This window comes from Nansenia antarctica (assembly GCF_963989245.1).
Source record: "Nansenia antarctica genome assembly, chromosome: 1".
Classification (NCBI taxonomy): domain Eukaryota; kingdom Metazoa; phylum Chordata; class Actinopteri; order Argentiniformes; family Microstomatidae; genus Nansenia; species Nansenia antarctica.
Window position 1 is genome coordinate 56,725,907 of NC_137674.1, and position 23,677 is coordinate 56,749,583.

The 23,677-nt window shown below is 43.2% G+C and overlaps 1 protein-coding gene across 1 annotated transcript; it reads left to right on the forward strand.

The window, feature by feature from the left end:
- Positions 1 to 1,512: 1,512 nt before the first annotated feature.
- On the forward strand, positions 1,513 to 17,667 carry opn8a (opsin 8, group member a; the record flags this gene model as incomplete). The annotated part of the gene is made up of 4 exons (XM_080524333.1): positions 1,513 to 1,585; positions 13,520 to 13,813; positions 14,750 to 15,078; positions 17,296 to 17,667. The coding sequence occupies 4 exons, from the start codon at positions 1,513 to 1,515 to the stop codon at positions 17,665 to 17,667; spliced, it is 1,068 nt and encodes a 355-aa protein (XP_080380459.1).
- Between the last annotated feature and the right edge of the window lie 6,010 nt (positions 17,668 to 23,677).

Sequence of the window (23,677 nt, forward strand, 5' to 3'; positions counted from 1 at the left end):
CTAAGGGCCTCCTTCAGAAGCACAGCCGAGAGCATCATGTCACCTCATAGACCTTTGAGACTACTGAATGGACCATGTCACCTCATAGACCTTTGAGACTACTGAATGGACCATGTCACCTCATAGACCTTTGAGACTACTCATCTATACACCAGCTGTCATTTGATGCATGTACATTTTCTCTTACTTAAGACAAGGCATTTTTTGCTAAATGGCATAAATGTAATATCATGTATGGGATATGGGAACAAATAATGTGCAAGTCGTCACATTTTAGGCTCTAAATTGGTCATTTGTCACCTGTGAAGTTCATGCGATGTGCTGCATGAGGATGCAATAACATTTCATACCAGGGATGTGAAAAACATTTAGTCTAATGTGTAATGTAATGACCAGCTCGCTGGGCCAGATTATCCCTAGACGGCATCGGGCGAGTGCCCAGGGGCACCAGCCAATGGGGAGGCATCAAATGATTAAGACAACGACTAGACTTTTAAAATATTTGGCATATTTTCTATATATATATATATTATTTACTGGAAGAGATGCAAACAGCAATATATATATAATATGAAATAATATATATATATGAAAAAGAAAAATAATTGCGATTGGATGTAAGTGCCCCCCCCTCCCCAATCACAGTCGAGTCCATAATGATGCAGTGCAGCCAAATCTATCATACCAGATAAATTCAAAATGGATAGGCATCAGCGAAGTGGTTGTGCTAAACGAAAAATCTAATAGTGTAAATTCTCTAGTCTCTGGCATTGTCACCCTGCTCGATTTTCTATGTCATGCCGAGTCTATCTTTAACTGCATTTCAATGTCATGTGGACAGTTTCAGCATAAACAATGTGTATGCTTTGAATTCATGGTGACGTGGTCAGTAAATACGGTAGGCAGAGCAGAATGATGTCATCATTCCCGTGTCACATATTGTTCCCCTTCTCCCCACGCAGCGTCTCCACAGCGATCTCTTGTCTATGAGCAGGGGTGTTGTACTGTTTCTCCAGTGTCTACTAAATAAAACAATTGAATAAAAAATCTTTCTTCTTTTAGCACGACGACTGCCAATGGCCGCTGGCCTGAGCTAGATTACTTTTCCTGCTACGACTGGTGGATTGATGATTCACTTAGTCAAATGTATTGATTGTCGTCGCTTTGGAATAAGGCGCCTGCTAATTGCCAAAAATGTAAATGTGTTCCAGATTTAGGAAAGGCAGAATACTGCATTTGCCCAGTGACGGGAGACGGGCAGTGTGTGCGTGTGTGTGTGTGTGTGTGTGTGTGTGTGTGTGTGTGTGTGTGTGTGTGTGTGTGTGTGTGTTTGTGTGTGTGTGTTGACTGATAGGATTCATCCTATTCTGCTCAGCAGGGGTATGAACAGTGTGTGTGTGGTGTGGTGCGGTGTGGGTGTGTATTGGTGTCATTATAGAAGAGGGGTTAGCTATCCAAGTATGCATCTTCTTTGTGGAGTGGGAATAGTTTATTGCTGATCTGAGGATAAGGATGGAAGATAAATACACTTCTAAACTGTCTCCCCTGGTTGACTTCGGGGCAGGAATATATCTGGGGGTAGTTGGTGAGTACCTCTTTTTAATGTACAGCTTAGTGTTCTGTTGTCTGTCTTAGCATTGTTGATGACATGTACCGTTACATTTGAGTCATTTCGCAGACCCTTTTATCCAGAATGACTTACAATAAGTACATTTGCCCAAAGTGAGTGCAATAACTATGCTATCACAATCATCCTAAGTACTGTAGGACTACTGTTGTGGAAGTGGCAAGAGATGTTAAGAGGATCTGAGGATCTCTGAGTGTCTGTTTTGTTAAGTGCTGCAACTAATCCTGTATGTAGACCATTTAAACGGTGACTGTTTGAACACGTCATTTGAGTAGAATCAGAAAAGAATCTCTGAGAACTCAACCCCTGCTGCAAACCGAGCATTCAGCTAAAATATAAATGGCAAAATGTCCCCCTGAGTCAAATTAGATAATTCATTGTGATTATTGAATGGAGAAATTTGTCTCGCAATGTATCAATACAGTACAATGGTTAATCAGTTAACTCTTGATAAATCTATACACATGCAAAAAGTGCAGTAAACACAGTTACAGTGTTGGGTTAGGATGGTTTAATTCATCCATCCATTGGGACGAGATGATCTACCTAACTATAGACTGCTGATGACGACTGTGATCCCTCACCGAGTCATTAACCTTTGTGAAGCAGGGTGACTCTGTGATCCTCTCCAAGGTAGTATTCGCCCTCGTCCCCTGGTCTTCCCATGAGGGTCCTTTTCCTTTCCCAAATCCATGAGAGCTTCCACTTGTTATGCATCAGTAGAACATTCCCTGCCTCTCCACTGTTACTGCTCCCTCCAGCCACAGACATGGTCACAACATGTGGGTACTCATATGGGTATATGGTTCGCCTTCGGGGGAGAACCCTGACCATGAGTTGCTTGAGGTTTAACATTATGGTTTATGATATGTTTGTGTCATAAGGTGGAAGTGTGACAGGTTCTAGGATCAGGGTTGTACAGGCAGTGCGAAGCAGAGACAACAAAAAGGACAATTTCCAATCATTTGTTATTGCAGAAATATTTTCTGTAAAATGAAATATACAGAACCAATGGTCAATTATCCAATCACACAGGTTTGTCAATCACATGCAATTAGTCATACCACTGACATGATCATTGTTGAATGCCCCACCGCGTCTATGTTAAATATTTGGAGAGAAAACGCTATTTTTTACCATCTCTTTCAAATCCACATGCACACACGCACATAATGTGTACACACGCACACTCACATTCATACATACAATTCATTTCATATAGTTTTTATACGCAGGCGCTATAAATATCTCTCACTTTCCACTTCACACCATCTTCACCGTCTTCCTGACCCCAAGCCTATGACCAGCTGCCTGACACAGAACGTCTCTCGTTGGCAAAATGGGATTCTGAATTTGTGATGAATACTTTCGCACCTACAGTACTTTACAAACTTTACAATACATGCACAACACAGCCTAAGCCCTGTTTCCAAACCCGCTATCTTTCATTCCACTCATATTGCCAAGAAACAGAGCGTAGTATGATTATTTCATTTCCTCTTTACAGCTGATCCTTGAAAGGCTGTTTTTTTATATATTGCTTGCTTTGATATGTGTGCTGTGTTTCAAGGAGTGTTACAATCCCATATTGAATCTAGGGGATATGGGGAGTAACAATACGATAAACTGGTGTACAAGAACCAGAGATATACAGTACCAGATTTATTGTATAAGGGTAAAGTAGCACACTTATGCACACCTGTGCTCAATCAGGCCGTCACCATGGCAGTAGGCAGGAGGAAGGACAATCACCTGGGAGAAATACAAGAAACAAACAAAACACACACTACAGACATAGAAATGCAAGATTTTAAAATGCCCTCTTCTAGAAAAGCAGCACCTGTTCATCAAGCTGATGAATAACCATGAGGACGATCTGTTCAAAGATACATTTGGAAATCTCATATAGGCTAATCACTCACCACCTTAGAGCCACTACCTAATTTAATTGGAAATATGCAGCACTGGAAATATGTTTTAATCAACTTTTGGAATTCAAGAAAATTCTGCTTCTTCCTTAAGTCCCAGCATGGCTAAAGCAGCTCATTCACACAGATTTACCATAGTAAGTAAGTAAGTAAAGCTTTATTTATATAGCGCCTTTCGTACATGAAATGCAACTCAAAACCATACCTCATAGTACTCTACAGAGCCTGACATCGGAGGCGATTCAACATTTGTTGCTGGTCTCCTCATAAAATGTAGACAAACTGGAGAACATCATTGGAGCAGGATGTGAAAGCACAGCTGTTGAAATTCTAATGGCCCTGTTCACTAGGCCTGAGGCTCAGGGCTTTGAACACCAGCTGGCCTCTTGGCACTCACTGTTGTTTCTGTTTTCCTTTGCCTGTGTCGGAGGTAGCACACAGGGAGATGTGGGTGGTGTGGCAGGGCATCATTGCAGCAGAATATCCCTCCCTGGCTCATGTCCAACTCTCAACGTTCAGTACCAGTCAAAAGTTTGGACACACCTTCTCATTCAATGGTTTTTCTTTCTTTCTTTCTTTCTTTCTTTTACTTCTTTTTATTGACTTTTTCACATTTCCGACAACGACACAACAGGACACACAATAAGACAAACTACTCAATCAAACATTACAAACCCCCCCCCCCCCCCCCTCCCAGACAGGGTCATGGGACAGTGAAAAGTATACAGTAGTCCCGTATTGCAGTAATAGTAAGGGTCACGTCATAGAGCAGTGAGAAGTATACAACAGTAGTCCAGTAATAACGATGATGGTTGGGTTCACCTCAGTGAAATACAGTTAACCAATAATGATATATCGACTACCTGGTTTTTCTTTATTCATATATACTTTTCTACATTGTAGATTAATACTGAAGGCATCAACACTATGAAAGAACACATATGGGATTATGTAGTAAACAAAAAAGTGTTTAACAAACCAGAATATGTTTTATATTTTAGATTCTTCAAAGTAGCCACCTTTGGCTTTTTTTGTGATTTTCTCCCACGTATTATAGAGAAGAGAATGCTGGGCAGTGTTCAAAGTTTCCTTTTCCACTGACACACACACACACACCAAGCTGATAGAAAGAATGCCAAGAGTGTGAAAAGCTGTCATCAAAGCTAAAGGTGGCTACTTTGAAGAATCTAAAATATAAAACATATTCTAGTTTGTTTAACACATTTTTGTTTACTACATAATTCCATATGCGTTCTTTCATAATTTTGATGTCTTCAGCATTAATCTACAATGTAGAAAATAATAAAAGAAAGAAAGAAAATGAGATGGTGACCAAACTTTTGACTGGTACTGTAAGTTGACATGATGTTCCACTGAGTCATAAAGGAGGAATCACTGAGTTGCCCTCCACTGACAAGTCTTTGACCTGCTTGTAAGCATGTACACTCCTCCACATCACCTTATGATGGATTCCTTTTTGTTGTAGTTGAAGCACTTTGGGCTGGGGCTGGGGTTGGTCCAGCCTAGCGGAAAGCTACGAAACCTTGGGAACAGGGTGAGGCCGATTCCATATGATTAACCTTAATTCAGGAAGTGAGGTGAAAGTCGAAAAATGTGCTATTCATTTTCAATTAATTGCAAAATCACTGAAAACAAATGCCTTATTTCTTACAGTATAACTCATACCTTACCAAACCAACGCTTAAAACAACTAATACTTGCTCATGGTGATTACAGTCATGGTTCACCACTTGCTGTACTCTGGAACACCAGCAAACTATGCATTATTCATAGGCCAAAATCCGTGCATGACTCTGATTTTAGAGTCTGATTTTAGAGTTTAGAATCAGATAACTCTGATTTTCATGTAAATCACTACGTTCAATGAGAGATTTGCACCGAACATTCAGGATTCCGGCCAGAGAGTATTGAAAAACATGCCTTTCTGTTACAGACTTGTATGTTTTGCATTATGTCCTGTGTCTGTTTTTGTTTTGCTTCTGTCTGTCTCCCCCTAGGTGAAGTGGTGTGATGTGGTTCCTCCCCTATTGGTTATTGGTTCCTGTCCATCATCGTTGTCTCGTCAGCCCTCACCTGTGTTCAATCAGCTATCATCCCCGGTCATCCAATCCCAGAAGATCATATCTCCTACTTAATGTGTGTTTTGTCATGTGTAGCGAGAGAGAGAGAGAGAAGTGGTGGTGTTTGTTTGCTTCGGTTGTTATAATCTATTACTAGAAATTGTTGTTTTTGTTCATAGCTGTGGTTTAGGGCCAATCCCAATTCACCCCTACGGCTTCGTTTCCACCCCTATGGCTTTGTTTTGCGCGTTCACGTTTAGGGTAGGGGTGTCCCAATTCATATTTCATCGAGGGCTAGGGGTAAGGGGGAGGGCTATCCACGGCTTCGTTTGGAGCGATTTCAGGACCAGCTCATCACTGTCAAGCCTCCAATTTAATAGCCTCTGAGTGGACTACGGTACGGTGGAGTGGAGATACTGGGGCCTGCGAGACATAGACATGACTTTTCCATAAAGGAGAAACTGTTACAGGAGCTCAGACTGGCCTGTGGGGGTTAGTGGAGGTTAGTGGAGGTTAGTGGAGGTTAGTGGAGGCCTGTGGAGGTTAGTGGAGGTTAGTGGAGGTTAGTGGAGGTTAGTGGAGGCCTGTGGAGGTTAGTGGAGGCCTGTGGAGGTTAGTGGAGGTTAGTGGAGGTTAGTGGAGGTTTGTGGAGGTTAGTGGAGGTTAGTGGAGGCCTGTGGAGGTTAGTGGAGGTTAGTGGAGGCCTGTGGAGGTTAATGGAGGTTAGGGGAGGTTAGTGGAGGTTAGTGGAGGTCTGGGGAGGTTAGTGGAGGTTAGTGGAGGTTAGTGGAGGTCTGGGGAGGTCTGGGGAGGTTTGTGGAGGTTAGTGGAGGTTTGTGGAGGTCTGGGGAGGTTAGTGGAGGTTAGTGGAGGTTAGTGGAGGTTTGTGGAGGTTAGTGGAGGTTAGTGGAGGTTAGTGGAGGTTAGTGGAGGTTAGTGGAGGTTAGTGGAGGTTAGTGGAGGTTAGTGGAGGTTTGTGGAGGTTTGTGGAGGTTAGTGGAGGTTAGTGGAGGTTAGTGGAGGTTTGTGGAGGTTTGTGGAGGTTAGTGGAGGTTAGTGGAGGTTTGTGGAGGTTTGTGGAGGTTAGTGGAGGTTTGTGGAGGTTAGTAGAGGTTAGTGGAGGTTAGTGGTTTGTAGAGGCCTGTGGAGGTTAATGGAGGTTAGTAGAGGTTAGTGGAGGTTAGTGGAGGTTAGGGGAGGTTAGTAGAGGTTAGTGGAGGTTAGTGGTTTGTAGAGGCCTGTGGAGGTTAATGGAGGTTAGTAGAGGTTAGTGGAGGTTAGTGGAGGTTAGTGGAGGTTAGTAGATGTTAGTGGAGGTTAGTGGAGGTTTGTGGAGGTTTGTGGAGGTTAGTGGAGGTTAGTGGAGGCCTGTGGAGGTTAGTGAAGGTTATTGGAGGTTAGTGGAGGTTAGTGGAGGTTAGTAGAGGTTAGTGGAGGTTAGTGGAGGTTAGTGGAGGTTAGTGGAGGCCTGTGGAGGTTAGTGGAGGTTAGTGGAGGTTAGTGGAGGTGAGTGGAGGTTATTGGAGGTTAGTGGAGATTAGTGGAGGTTAGTGGAGGTTAGTAGAGGTTAGTGGAGGTTAGTGGAGGTTAGTAGAGGTTAGTGGAGGTTAGTGGAGGCCTGTGGAGGTTAGTGGAGGTTAGTGGAGGTTAGTGGAGGTTATTGGAGGTTAGTGGAGGTTAGTAGAGGTTAGTAGAGGTTAGTGGAGGTTAGTGGAGGTTAGTAGAGGTTAGTGGAGGTTAGTGGAGGTTAGTGGAGGTTAGTGGAGGTTAGTGGAGGTTAGTGGAGGTTAGTGGAGGTTAGTGGAGGTTAGTAGAGGTTAGTAGAGGTTAGTGGAGGTTAGTGGAGGTTAGTAGAGGTTAGTGGAGGTTAGTGGAGGTTAGTGGGAGGTTAGTAGAGGTTAGTGGAGGTTAGTGGAGGTTAGTAGAGGTTAGTGGAGGTTAGTGGAGGTTAGTGGAGGTTAGTGGAGGTTAGTGGAGGTTAGTGGAGGTTAGTGGAGGTTAGTGGAGGTTAGTAGAGGTTAGTAGAGGTTAGTGGAGGTTAGTGGAGGTTAGTAGAGGTTAGTGGAGGTTAGTGGAGGTTAGTGGAGGTTAGTGGAGGTTAGTGGAGGTTAGTGGTTTGTAGAGGCCTGTGGAGGTTAGTGGAGGTTAGTAGAGGTTAGTGGAGGTTAGGGGAGGTTAGTGGAGGTTAGTAGATGTTAGTGGAGGTTAGTGGAGGTTTGTGGAGGTTTGTGGAGGTTAGTGGAGGTTAATGGAGGTTAGTGGAGGTTAGTGGAGGCCTGTGGAGGTTAGTGAAGGTTATTGGAGGTTAGTGGAGGTTAGTGGAGGTTAGTAGAGGTTAGTGGAGGTGAGTGGAGGTTATTGGAGGTTAGTGGAGGTTAGTGGAGGTTAGTAGAGGTTAGTGGAGGTTAGTGGAGGTTAGTAGAGGTTAGTGGAGGTTAGTGGAGGTTAGTGGAGGTTAGTGGACGTTAGTGGAGGTTAGTAGATGTTAGTGGAGGTTTGTGGGGAGGTTTGTGGAGGTTAGTGGAGGTTAGTGGAGGTTAGTGGAGGTTAGTAGAGGTTAGTGGAGGTTAGTGGAGGTTAGTAGAGGTTTAGTAGAGGTTAGTGGAGGTTAGTGGAGTTAGTGGAGGTTAGTGGAGGTTTGTGGAGGTTAGAGTGGAGGTAGTGGAGGTTAGTGGAGGTTAGGGGTAGTGGAGGTTAGTAGAGGTTAGTAGAGGTTAGTGGAGGTAGTAGAGGTTAGTAGAGGTTAGTAGAGGTTAGTAGAGGTTAGTGGAGGTTAGTGGAGGTTAGTGGAGGTTAGTGGAGGTTAGTGGAGGTTAGTGGAGGTTAGTGGAGGTTTGTAGAGGTTAGTAGAGGTTAGTAGAGGTTAGTGGAGGTAGTAGAGGTTAGTAGAGGTTAGTAGAGGTTAGTAGAGGTTAGTAGAGGTTAGTAGAGGTTAGTGGAGGTTAGTGGAGGTTCGTGGAGGTTAGTAGAGGTTAGTGGAGGTTAGTGGAGGTTAGTAGAGGTTAGTAGAGGTAGTAGAGGTTAGTAGAGGTTAGTAGAGGTTAGTAGAGGTTAGTAGAGGTTAGTGGAGGTTAGTGGAGGTTAGTGGAGGTTAGTGGAGGTTAGTGGAGGTTAGTGGAGGTTAGTGGAGGTTAGTGGAGGTTAGTAGAGGTTAGTAGAGGTTAGTGGAGGTTAGTGGAGGTTAGTAGAGGTTAGTAGAGGTTAGTGGAGGTAGTAGAGGTTAGTAGAGGTTAGTAGAGGTTAGTAGAGGTTAGTAGAGGTTAGTAGAGGTTAGTGGAGGTTAGTGGAGGTTAGTGGAGGTTAGTGGAGGTTAGTGGAGGTTAGTGGAGGTTCGTAGAGGTTAGTAGAGGTTAGTAGAGGTTAGTAGAGGTTAGTGGAGGTTAGTGGAGGTTAGTGGAGGTTAGTGGAGGTTAGTGGAGGTTAGTGGAGGTTCGTAGAGGTTAGTGGAGGTTATTGGAGGTTTGTGGAGGGATATAGCAGGTTGTCCTACCTTTGCCGAGAACCGGTTTCCGTATACTGGGGCTGTGTGTAAATAACCTCATATGCATCCAGATATTTTCCTTTATTTATCCTTTGTTAATCTCACTGAGATAAAAAAAAAAAAAAGTAGATAGAGCCCAAGACAGCAGCAGCGGGGGAGAATTATGTTTCAGTACAAATCAAAGCGTAGACACATACATTAAACAGCACCATAAATAAAGATGCAGAAAATCGTAAAATGAGATATGGGAATAATTTTTATTTTCATTTTCATACTGAGGAGGTTGAGACGTCCTCGTCCTCTCTCGGAGTCTATTTCTCTTCTTTCTTTCTCTCTCTTATCTCCTCTGTCTCTTGGTTGAGGTCTCCTCTGAGTCTGATTCTGAGTCTGAGGAACAGCTGCCGGCGTCGTCCCTGGTCCTCTTACCTCTACCGCTGGGCCTGGGTGCCGCCGTCATAGGGGCCCTGGCCACCCTCACAGGGGCCGACACGTGTGGGAGGGGAGTCGTCTGGGGCCTCATGGCGTCTCCTCCTTCTAATAATAATAATAATAATACATTTTATTTATAAATGCACTTTACATAGGAAATCTCAGAGTGCTACAATTAAACACAGGAAGATAAAGCAATACACATTTTCAATTAAAAGGCTAAAAAAAAGCTCTATTAAAAAGATGGGTTTTAAGGCCTCGTTTAAAAGCATGGAGAGGACAGCAGACCTACCAGTAGAGAGACCAGCAGAGTGTCCAGTAGACAGGCCAGCAGAGTGTCCAGGAGGGAGACCAGCAGAGTGTCCACTAGGGAGACCAGCAGAGTGTCCAGAAGGGAGACCAGCAGAGTGTCCAGAAGGGAGGCCAGCAGAGTGTCCAGGAGGGAGACCAGCTAAGTGTCCAGTAGAGAGACCAGCTAAGTGTCCAGTAGAGAGACCAGCTAAGTGTCCACTAGGGAGACCAGCTAAGTGTCCAGTAGGGAGACCAGCAGAGTGTCCAGAAGGGAGACCAGCAGAGTGTCCAGAAGGGAGACCAGCAGAGTGTCCACTAGGGAGACCAGCAGAGTGTCCAGAAGGGAGACCAGCAGAGTGTCCTGTAGAGAGACCAGCTAAGTGTCCAATAGAGAGACCAGCTAAGTGTCCAGTAGAGACACCAGCAGAGTGTCCAGTAGGGAGACCAGCGGGACCACAAGCAGAAGGGCGACACAGGCCCAACAGTCTGGCCCGTATGCTTCCATCAGGGTCGTCCTCGTCTTCAGACAAGTCCTCGTCTTCAGAGGAGGAGAGGACGTAGCGAGGGTAGGGAGAGGGAGGGCGTGGAGGAGGGGCCCGAGGACGGGCGCCACCAGGGCGTCCAGGGGCATCGCCCTTCCCTTCCTCTTCCTCGGAGTCATCGGAGGAGGAGGAGGAGGAGGAGGAGGGGACGTAGCGAGGGTAGGGAGAGGGAGGGCGTGGGAGGGCCCAGGAGCCGGCGTGGCGTGCCGAGTCATCGTCAGAGTCATCGTCAGAGTCATCGTCAGAGTCATCGTCAGAGTCATCGTCCGAGTCGTCATCGGACGCACAGGAGGAGCAGCTGTACTCCTCCTCCTCCTCCTCTTCGTCACCTCTGGTGCTGACGGCGACAGGATCGAGGTAGTCATCGACGTAGTCATTGACGTAGTCATCGACGTAGTCATCGTCGTCGTCAGGAGCGCTGTGCTCGCCGTCGCTGTCCAGGGTGGCGTGGCGTGCTGAGCCCAGCAGCATCCTCTGCAGCATCAGAGGGGTCGCGATGCCTCGAGGACGTCCAGCCAACATCCTGACGCCTGGAGGACGTCTAGCCCCCCGTACACCAAGCACCGCCAAAGGATTGTGTCGTCGTGTTTGTCTGCGGGCTGCTGGGACAAAATAGGACAACATTATAGTTATATAATGTAGCTAATATATATAATATAATATAACAGCACTTCCTAACTAGGCATACAGTACATTTTACAGTTCTTCTATCTAACCTTCCTTGGTACATACAAGTAGGCCTACTTGAAACAGACTCAAACATTCATTACAATCTTGGCCAGGGACCACAGATGAAAACGAGCCTCCTGGCTAAATCTGGCATATTTACACTTGTGGTCATAGTTAATTATAGACTACTCAACAAATGACTTTCAAGTTGCATACACTTACCATAATATTCTTGTAATATTTGGGGTTGGTAATTGTGCTGAAAGTTCATATTTGTGTCCAGTTTTCTAATGCCAAACAGCTATTTCAGAGGAGACAATCAAGTCAAATGACAGTACTGTCCATCAATTTATATATATATTAGAACATTTAGAATGTTGCTACACCAATACCTCTGATGTCACAAAGATGTTACTGTGGCAACAACAAACATTACCATTGTGGAACACCTGTTTTTTTTTTTTTGAAAACACCTGTTTTTTTTTGAAAAAGCTGATTTTTTTTCAAGGCTGTTTTCTCTTTTCCTCGCCAAGGGAGAAGGTACCTAGGTAAGATACCCTGGGGTATACACTACATCACGTAGATAACCACTGTCTAAAAACATTAGGTAAGAAGCGAGCGGGTGTCACGCCCCGTAATTCTGTAGCAGGTAGTTTAGGTTCCGGGTAGGTTAGTTAGTTTGTGATATACTGTAGGTAGGTCAGAGGTGTAGGGAAGAATAGGGCTATGTTTTGTTATTTTGTGACACCGTTCGCATGGTCCTTCTCCCTCCCTTCTCCTACCCTTTGTTGATCCCCGGTATTTTTTTGTGGTATTTCATTTCCCCCTGTTCATTGTTGATGTATATGAATGTTGTAAATATTTGTGTAAACACTTGTAAATATACTTTTCACTAAGGCAATAAATCATTTTATTTAAAAAGGTACCCTTTTTCGTCTAGTTGTCGATAAGTGCTCGCACCACACCCATGGTTATGTTATTTTACATCTACTAGCAGAGTGGATATAGGCAGGAGGTTGCACTCTCCCTCCCTAGAACATCTCAGGGAGAGCGTAACACTTTGCATGATGAAAATACTGGAAGAATAATGAATTAGACAGCAATTAAATTGGCCATTCAAGTAACCTTTCAGAGATTGACCCTCTTTGACATAAACCATAGAAACCATAGCATCATAATTTACATAAGTAAGGCCCACCACTCGGTTCCCTAAAGGTATGGCTAGGAGGCTTCTGAAGGACAAAACATCACATCCAGCTCTTTCTATGATTAAATAGCAGATTATGCATTAATATAAAGCTGTGGGGAGGATGAATTTGACACACAGCGGCACAATATTTCCTGCTGGGTTAATTACATTTCTATAAGTACTATGGGACAAGATGAGATGAGATGAGATGTTGTATAAAGCTGATTGAACACAGACACAGATTCAGGACACATCAATCAAATCTTCCTAATGGGAGACACATGGATTGCGATTCATTTTCTAATGACTTTTTGTTACTTTTTAATTTAAACATATTTCACTCTAACATACATGCACAGAGCTACAGTGCCTAAGCAATGTTTCCTGTGCTTCAGCTGAGCTGAACCATGCCCTGTGCCCTGTTTTTATATCCCCGGTAGAATAAGAAGAATGTTGTGACGTTAGAATTATAAGGTTCTATCTCCATTTTTGTCAAAATTGAGTTTTTTACATAGTCTGATCCATTAGGTGTCTATTAATGCCTGTGTGTTGGTTAGTAAGTAGTTAGTAATTCATAAAATACAAAGGTTCCATCTCACAAAACACAATGGAATGTAAAAACTTTGACGCTCAATATCTCTGAACTACCCTAAACGGAGATAGAACCTTATGATTCTAAGCTCGCGATGTGTCTTGGATTGTTTTGAAATGAAGAAGTGGAATAGGTTGGTGACATAGGAATTCTATTTAATTTTTCATTTCATTCCACTTTATTTTGTTCCCAGTTTGCAGTCATGTTGAATTTGACAGATCTATCTAGAACCTTTTTGAGATGCTGTACTGTACAATTTGTGTCGTAAAGATGAGGCTACTCTCTTGACAAGAATTGAGAGTGGAGTGACCATAACCTTTTGAATTGCTTTTTTATTGATTACATGATTGCTTCTTGTTTTCCAATAACATTCCTCAATTGGCAGCCCAATGTATACCGTGCACCTCCAACCACTTACCCTCTGGCTGGGCTTCCCTTTGTGACTTCTTGCTATCATTAAGTTAAGAGCTGAATTTCGAGATAGCAGCTAGGAGGCCATGAAGAAAATAGGGAATAGTAGTTGATGAGTGTCGCTCACCCGTATGATTCTACTCATGCCAGTGCCAATGCTCTTATTCTTCCCTATCTGACCTTGCTGGGAAGGATGGGAGCATGAAGTCAAAAATAATGTATTTTTGCCCACCAATAATTGTATCTCTGTCTCTCTCCCTCTATTTCATTCTCCTCTAGCGGTTCTCTCTGTCCTGGGTAACGCAGCTGTCCTGGTCACCTCTGCCCACCGTCCGACCCTCCTGAAGGCCCCTGAGCTGCTCACTGTGAACCTGGCGGTGACAGACATGGGCATGGCCCTCACTATGTACCCTCTGTCCATCGCCTCAGCCTTCAACCACGCCTGGATAGGAGGGGACCCCTCCTGCCTGTACTACGGCCTGATGGGCATGGTCTTCAGCGTGGCCAGTATCATGACCCTCGCTGTCATGGGACTGGTCAGGTACCTGGTGACAGGGAACCCGCCTAAAACAGGTACTGTCTGGTGGTACAGAATGGAGTAGAATGAAGTTGCTCCGTGATGCTCCATGTTCCTCCCTTAATTGTAAAGGTTAGCAGGTAGGTGAGATGATCCTTGGTTGTAAAGGTTAGCAGGTAGGTGAGATGATCCTTGGTTGTAAAGGTTAGCAGGTGGGTGAGATGATCCTTGAGCTGTGCAAAAGGACACTTACAATCCTTCAGCGCTGCAGTCTGCTGGTTTTCATTCCTGACTCTTAGTAGATCTATTGAGTTTCTCAGCTCTTAATAGATGTATAACCAAAATAAAAAGGGTTCTACATGGAACCAAATAGGGTTCCACATGGACAGCCAAAGAACCTAAGAGTGTACAAATGACTACATGCCTGCAGACGAGTAAAGGAAACGTAATGCTTGTGTTCAATGTATACTACACATTTCTCAGACTATACAGTTTGTAACTGCCTATCGCATTCGATGTTACACTGTTGTGCATCACATACTGTTCATGAGATTACGTAGCAATAGTCCCTCAAATAACATGAGGCGAAATAGGTCAGCTATAACAAAAGTAAAAAAAATTGGACTTATACATGTCGGGATCCGATGTAATGATCTGACTTTTCTTTCGAAAAACATGAATCCATTTCCGCGTTGTTGAGTCAACTAACGCAGCTTGTTTTGTGAGCCTGCTAACAATGTAAAGTAGTGTTATAGTTAACTAGGTAGCAGTGGGGATTACTAAACGAATCCATTACGTTGACTAGCAAGTTTGTCTTGTGATTCTCAACAACGTTGAAACGTAGTTCCGTGTTTCAAAAGAAAAGTCTGAACATTTTGATTGTTTGCCGACATGCGGACCAAATGATCAGACCGTATCACATACACAAATGTATCCAGTATCACAGCACTACCTAGCTTTCTCAGACATCTCTCTCTTCTCCTCTCCCTCAGGTAACAAGTTCCAGAGGCGGACCATTTTCATGGTGATTAGTATGATCTGGCTGTACTCTGGCCTGTGGGCCGCGTTCCCACTGCTGGGCTGGGGAGGATACGGACCAGAGCCATTTGGACTGGCCTGCTCCGTTGACTGGGGCAGCTACCAGCAGTCCTTCAACAATTCGAGCTTCATCATGGCTCTGGCCGTGCTGTGTACCCTCATACCCTGCCTCGTCATCCTCTTCTCCTACTTTGGGATCGCATTGAAACTGCACAAGGCCTACCGGTCCATTCATGCCAACAGTGACTTTAACTATGGCCACATTGAGAAGAAGGTCACTCTAGTGAGTCGGCTCTGCAATTTTGAAAAAAACATCCATATCCCCTACTTGATATAATTACAGATCTATATTTGATATATAGAATGGTACAGCGGTGAGCTCAAGTAGTGTTATTCACCGAATCCATTGCATTGCAATATTTTTTGACTAGCGAGTGTGTCATTGATTTTCAATAATGTTGAAATTTATTTAACATTTTCTGAATAAAAAATTGGTTGTTCCCGGTTGTGTGTGTGCGCGTGCGCGTGTGTGTGCGTGTGTGTGTGTCCGCCCGCCCGCTCGCTCGCTCGCTCACAATTGCAGTGTTGAGGACTAACAGCTCTACGCAATGCAATGACATTTCAGTTGACCATTCTTCGCACAATCTACCCTCAACAAATCACCTGTTACAAATGAATTTCTCATGGAAAAAGGGACTATTCGATTCTTGCAAAATCTATTCCAAGGCAAGAACAGATTAGTGGAAAGGATGAGAGGCAGTGTGCCAAAGCATGTCATTTTGACGAGAGTCTGGAGAGAAAGTACAGCGTGATTGTCTTTGTGATCTGTCAAATGTGTTTGACAGAGCATACACGGTCAACATAGGGTCACCACTCACATCTGGCCGTCCGTATACTTAACAGATCTGATGCTGTGGCGGTGACGTGTGTGTGTGTCTGTCTGAGTGTGTGTGTGTGTGTGTGTGTGTGTGTGTGTGTGTGTGTGTGTGTGTGTGTGTGTGTGTGTGTGTGTGTGTGTGTGTGTGTGTGTGTGTGTGTAGTACAGCCTCTCCCCTCAAATCCAAAGCAGGATTAATTTGTTTACTTATGCAAAGCACAATAATGAAGTATTACATGAAAAATTGCCATTTTTAAATGCCCAACTCATGGAAACATAATGCATATTTGCACATAAACTTTCTTCTATAATGTATGCACTTTGGTTACAATGTGAGGTACAGTAGCATCAGCATGAAATCCATTTGAGAGAGATTACACATAAACTCACTTCTCTTCACCCCAGTCCAACAGGGGGAATTCCAATCAAGAATGTTGTTTGATAGGTCAGTTTGTTTACTTGGCCAAGCACACACACAGACCACGAGAGAGAGATGTTGTTCTTTGGTCTTTATTGGATTTGTACAGCTTAGAATTTTGATAGTTTTGGCGCTGACCCTGTTGTCCTGACAACAGTATCCCAGGTTTGTCACCAGGATGGCAGGTCAGACCTTTGAAGGGCGAGCTGCCGTCATGCCCCCTGGTGAGAGGTAGACAGCCTTCAGCTGCTGCTGCTGCTGCTGCTGCTGGTGGTGGTGGTGGTTGTGGTGGTGGAGGGCCAAAGACGTGGCAGGTTTCTGAAAGACAGTCATAGTCATATAAATATAGTTACCTTTTTCGCCCATTGGATCATTGTTGACGAGGTGTTGTGGGGTTCACATCTGTCTTCATGGTTGAACCTATGCTTAAGCTTCATATGGTGAATTAACTGTTAGTCTGAGTTAGATTGATAAAGCTTGGTACTTCTGAGTCATAATTTATTGACCAGCTATCAGCTGAAATATAACCTGTTTATTTAAGCCTCATTTAATGGGACAAAGGCTTTAAGCATCCAGTTAATGCTCCTCCATGGCTTTCCACAGTGTGTATACTGCACTGGCTAAGAGAGTAAGTGTTGTGTCATCCCACCGCCCCCAGCATCCAACCGCTTGGTCATTCTCCATGGAGCCTTCCAACGAGGGGTTTGCTAGCCTTCTATACAGAACAGAGCCATCCAATTACGACAAGCTTCAATGTATTACTATTTTCATGAAATAAATGGTTAAACTGACATGAGTGTCCTGACTAAACAAAAAGTACTGTATATCCTTGACAGGAATGTTGATGTTGTTTGTCCCCCCCTTGCCGCCTTGTTATCCTTCTTTAGTTTCTGAGATAGTGGGTCTGGAGCTTTCTCGGTCCCTGCTTGCGACTGGGTTGCTGCTTGAAACACAGACATGTTTGTCAAATAACCTTTGAAATCAAAAACAGTTACAGCAGATGCTCCCTGTGAGTTGAGGTGAAGATTCTGATGAATGCTGGCACACATGGATGATGGGTATTTAGTCCTTTCTCTTCTCCTCTTCTCGTTTCTCTTCTCTCCCCCTCTCCTCTCCATTCCTCCTCTTTCCTCATCCATCTCCTCTCCTCCACTCTCCTCACCTCCCCAACCCTCTCCTCCCTCCTCTCCTCTCCTCTCCTCTAGATGGCAATTTTCATCGGTGTGGGGTTCTTCGTGGCCTGGTCGCCCTACGTGATGGTTAGCATGTGGAGCATGTTCCACTCACAGGGGAAGGACAGCCTGGCCCCAGTCGTCAGCATGCTGCCCTGCCTCTTCGCCAAGTGCTCCACCGCTTATAACCCTTTTATCTACTACATCTTCAGACGCTCCTTCCGCCAAGAGCTCCTCCAGCTCCCCGGACTCCTCTGTTTCTGCTGTCCCCAGGCTGAGTCATGCTCTCATGGGGAGAGGGAGGAGGGCATGTCGGGGGAAAGCTTGGAGCTCCGCAGAGATCTGCGCAAGGATAAGAGTGAGTTGGGACCGGAGTTTGACCGTGTGAAGATGAGCTCATGCTAACAGTGGCGTGTGTCCTTCCTTCTTTATTCTCCTTGAGGCAACCACTGATATGTGGAAGTAGGAATTCAACCCCTGCATACAGTTTTCACTAGTCAAATCAAGAGTTCACAGCAAGGACGTGTGTGTGTATGTGTGTGAGTGAGTGGGTGGGTGTGTGCTTGTGTGCTAGTTGACTGTGTAACTTGCAATATCTTCTCCAAACACACACTCCTGTCCTCATAACTTGTGATGTTCTCCCTATGTGTGTGTTTTTGTCAGATGGTATATCATTCCACATCTACCCTATCCCTAACCCATAACAAAATCAGACACACTGGCCATGGCCACTTGAATGTCCTCCACATGGTTCTCACTGTGTCTCTTCCTGCTGGAAGCATCAGGAACTGTCAGGGGAGAGCCAGCTGGGAATGACAGAAACTGTATTCAGTCCATCATGTTTCACAGCTGTTTTTGCTTCACAGGGGTCTTTTATCAACATAAGGTCAAACATAGAGCACACAAATCATGTAATCCTACTCTGTATACCCACCCCCACACCAGACCTATCTCTGATCCTTTTCACCCTTCACCCTGTTTTCAGTGTTTTGTCTGATTAGTACTGTAGCATTGGCTGGCCATATGGCAGCCATTTTGAATGTCTCTCCTTGTGTGTCAGTACCTACTTAAAGCCTCAGGAATCTTTGGGTTAAAAGAGAAACATTTCTTGCACTTGTGTAATATGACGTAACAATAAACTTGCAATATTCATGGCTTTTCTACAGTGCACAATCTGGTTAGATGACGAAGTGTGTTTCTGTGGAGAATGAATCGTGCCACAATGAAATACAATACACACATCGAAAATGCAATACACACATCAAAATGCAATACATGTTTAACACTAAATACAATGCTAAAATACTGAATATTTGAGTAAAACTTAAATCAATACAGCCGTATTGTATTTCGAGATGTGTACATTGCATTTCGAGATGTGTACATTGCATTTCGAGATGTGTGCATTGCATTTCGAGATGTGTACATTGCATTTCGAGATGTGTACATTACATTTCGAGATGTGTGCATTGCATTTCGAGATGAGTGCATTGCTTTTTCAATGTGAGTTTTGGCACCTGATGAAATTCTAGTCATGTTATAGGCTGGTTTTGCAGCTGGGGGAATGGCTGTAACAGAATGGTTGTAAAGTTAACATGAACCTGTCTTAACACATCAGCCACATAGTGATATAATTCCACAACTGGATACTACTTCATTTCCAATCATAGTATGTGAGGTTAAGAGGTGTTCTTCTACTGGGCTCAGATAATGAAACTGATGAGATTGCTGGTCCCACAACATAAAAAACAGTCAGCTGATTCCACAGCCATAAACCATTATCAGGAGTGTGTCTTCGATGCAATCTGTCTGATCTATATCATTAGCATTGGCCTTTGTATGCCACCTTTGTAGATCTACCTTTGGCTAGATTTGATATTCTGAGAACCATTTACATTCTGAAGATGTCAATTGTCAATGATTATTAAACACTGAGTTTTGCAAGTAAGTATTGAGTTTTTTTTTATAGAATACTTGCAAAAAACCTAGTCTGTTAGATATTCATGTACAGGATCGCTTTCATAGCAGAAAACCTATGGTAACTACAAAAAGTAGACCCACTGAACAGGATATTTAATGCAATCTGAGATGCAACCTTAACCTGAGAATGTCTATTGTTAATCAATGCCATATTGGGGTCGGCGGTGGCTGTGGCACAGGAGGTAGAGCCGGCGTCTAATGATCGCAGGGTTGGCAGATTGGCAGTTCGAATCCCGGCTGGCCACATGTCAAGGTGTCCTTGGGGAACAATGAGCCAATTTGGGGGCGCCTTGCATGGTAGCTTACCGCCATTGGTCTGTGAATGGGTGAATGAGAGGCAAAGGTAAAGCGCTTTGGGAAAAGGCCCTATATAAGTCAGTCCATTTACCATTTATTGACTTTACGTCTTACAACCTATTACAAAGGTAATCAATCAATCAATCTGCAGAAGAAGTTCAGATCTCCATTTCCATTAAAATCAATGTTTTAATGTAGTCTTCTTTGATTTTGATTTGATTTGATTTGATTTTTATTAGGAATTAACAAAAAGCATCATTTACACATTATGACACTAAGTAATGTCCAGAGGATGGCACTTGAAAGCATTATTTAAAACACATATTTCCAAAGTGGTCCTCGATGGAAACATAAAATGAATAAAACAAAACATCACACAGTATAAAACATAAAATGAATAAAAACAAAACATCACACAGTATAAAACATAAAATGAATAAAACAGAACATCACATCATAAAACAGCATAGAAAACAGTTTAAGAACACAGCATTAAAAAAGCACATATTAAAACACACAACATGGATTCTTAATAGGACTAGATGTTAAAATCCCTAAATAAAGTGAAACAAAACAAAACGGAAACACCCTCTCTTTCTTAGGGGTGAGACATTAGTTCTCCCCATAAATATGGCTTCACTTTTGTTTTAAAGATGGCTTTGCTTTGGCTTTGCTGAATATGCAGAGGCAGATGGTTCCATAAAGAAATCCCAGTATAGAAAAATGTTCTTGCTGTTTTACTTTTGACAAGAGGAACATTGCATGACATAATGCTTCCGCTTGTATTATAATCATGTATACTTCTCTCCATATCTATGTTACAGTTCATATATTCAGGGGCCCGGTTATGAAGAGGATTATGGGCCTGGTTATGAAGAGGATTATGGGCCCGGTTATGAAGAGGATTATGGGCCCGGTTATGAACTATATGAATGAATGAATGGTCTTTATTGTCATTGATATAGTACAGGTACCATACAACGAAATTTGGGAGGGGGGGCTCCCCCTCCCATATCAAACATATGGTTGAGTTTGAGTTGTTTTACTCAATCCTCTACAGGTAACATACCTACTTCTTTCATTTCCATGGGTCCTATGTGTGTCCTGGGAGGAGCATTAAGTATATACACATTTTGAATGGTGAGGCTTTGCCATCATGTCTAGTTTATTCCCACACCCTGAACATGTAGCCTAGGTGTGAGCTATATGTTTTGTAAATATAGCATTTTGATTGTTACATAATTTCCATATTTTTTCAGTAAATAAATAAACTTGGTTGCAATTGACCCAGAGAATTCAAATCACTGTAGTCATTTAGCTCAAAGAGGAAATGAGAAAGGTCCCTCTCATTGTTGTAACATAATTGATTTAAGGAAACATGCTACACAGTTATTTTACCAGAAAAGCTTATTCTTTTGTGTATATTTAGATTGAGGAACACATTAATCGATGAAGATGGAATACTGTCGGGTCCCTCCGATAAGAGTAGCCTAGTCCTTTATGTTGTCGCTTTAGGTGTGTGGGTGGAAATCGACCCATAGACATCAGTGCTGCTATAACAACGTGTTGTAAGGTGAGTAGTGCCCCCAGAGTTAAAACTCTAAAATGTCACAGTTAAGAGAATCAGTGGTGTGAATTAGTGTAAATTGAGTGCTCTGGCCCATTACAGCTGAGAAGGAAATGGCATAGCACCCCTTCATCTCTAGTCCCTAGAGAGACCTCTTGATTGATTACCTTTGTAATAGGTTGTAAGACGTAAAGCCAATAAATGGTAGGCTACAGTTATTGATTCAAGCTGCTTTTTGGCCATGATGTTAACACAGGAATAATTGCTTTTTTTGAACAGGCATGGCACCCCATAGAGAGACCTCTATGTACATTGTAGGGGTGCAACGGTTCTCTGTTTTATTTCGGATGGTTCGGTTCGCCTTCCACGGTTCAATACACTAGTGAACCGTGGCGGTTTTCGGTTTATCCTGCCTTTCATTCAAAGTCGGTGGTGGAGTTGGTCTGGAACGCAGTTGCTTCTTGGTCAAATGTTTGTTCATGGCGAGCAGAGTTGAGAACATGGCAACAGTTTGAGGAAGCCCCTGTGTGGTCATCTAATTATGTGTAGTTATGCATTTTTAGCATGTCCATGTTCTCTCAGCATGTTGTGATGTTATTAAAATACAGTTTAAACCTTCGCTTTGTTAGCCGCTAGCTGTTAGCAGCGTTTGCTTCCGGTTTTCTGGATGACAGCCAGTTTAACCCTATATATGTGCCTGAGGTCTAACAACATTCAAATGACTATAACTTCGTCATCTTTTTTCGGATTTCAATGTATGACACGTCATTTGAAAGTTTCAGTAAGTAATGTAGCCTACTGGTTTATCAAAACACTGGCTGGTGTCACATTTGAAAGTGTTTTTGTTATTTTTTGTTTATACTTATATTTGTTTATATTATATAATATACCAGTCATATTCTGGAATGTGTCTAAATGTTAAAGTTCCATAAGTATAAGCAAAATAAAATAAAGTAACAGTTTGTAAATAAATAGTAGCATTTTTTTTTCTCCTTACGTACAAAAACACGAAACCGAACCGAAACCATGACCCAACCGAGGTTCATACCGAACCGTGGACCAACTGAACCATTGCACCCCTAGTACATTGATGTGGTGGCCAAACACACCACACCTGGCTGAAAGAAGCAAGACACAAATTTGGGTCCTGTTCACTGGGCTACATCACCTCCATTCCCGCTTCATACCTACTGGACACCTACAGCCCGAGCAAATAGACACACACACACACAATACCAACATTAGCCCTGAACAATCTGTAGAGACACACCATGAATGTTTTTATGTCACAAAGTGGCAGCTGTTTTTTCTCCATGCTGACAACTTAAATTGGTTTCAGATAAACCTGATGTCATCATCTCAAGGCAGGTTAAAAAAAGCTTTAATATTGTGATTTTTATTTTATTTGGCCAGAGCATAATATAAAAAGACTGATTGAGTGATTACAAGTGGTTCACAGCGTTACAGATGCATCCGTTGATGGGCCATGCACTGATTCTCTCACTCATCATTAACATCCCCATGGAACATCTTCTGACATGTATTGATGAAAATAAAGGTTATGTGGGATGGTCCCATGCTGTGCAGTCAATTTCTCTGTAGGAGAGTAAGCAAGTTGAGATGGTAAACTCACTCCTTAAGTTCAAATACCACCACCCGCACCGTCAAATTGCTAGCTTTTCGCTATGCCACACAGCCACTCTATCAAATCTGGCAGTTCCCTTTCTCTCTCTTTGTCACTGGGATAATGTGCAGTGACTCAAAGGACCACAAAGACACATCACAGGAGGAAGGCTGAACTGTCAGTCATATAATTGCATATGCCGCTTCAGCATTGTTCAAGAAGACCACCCGACTCCCAACTGCTGCTGTTCAGATGATATCTACTCTAGTTGAATCACTGAGAGAAATGATCTAGGAGGCATATGCCTGATTGGCAAGGGTGAGTGTCACTGGGAACATCATCTAGATGTGCAAGAGGGGGGATGTGGAGAAAAAGCTATGAAAGCTCAGCAGCAGCAGCAGTTTGGTTTGCTTCAAGTGAATTATACTGTAGATTGTAGTTCAACTGAAGCATTCACACTGCACAACTAAATGAATGGAGTCGCATCTTTTATGATTACATCTGGGCTCCTCCTTCTCACATCTCTCCACTACCTAGCACTTCCAAACATACCTGCATGTAAGGTACCTGAAATTTAAAAAAAGCACTAACATATAGTTGCCTTCCCTTTCTAGCACAGTGACTGCTTGTGGCACTTATTCTTATAGAAAATCTTGGTTGCGATTACTGTGATATAGTGTAGTGTGATTAATTTACTTTAACCAGTTATACCCAAAGTGTGGTACAAGAGTTCCCGGGGGTTATATGAAAATTGTTTGTAATAGCGGATTTTACAGTAGGCTAACTTGGATTGCTGAATGTTAGGCTACCACTGTTTTCTCCCCAGCAAATAGTGTCATCTAGTGTCAACAAATATACAATAATTCATAATGAAGCCTGCTGTCTTATAGCGCATTTGTATTGTGGACTATTAGGCTAATGGTGGGGAGTATGAGTGCTGTCCATGG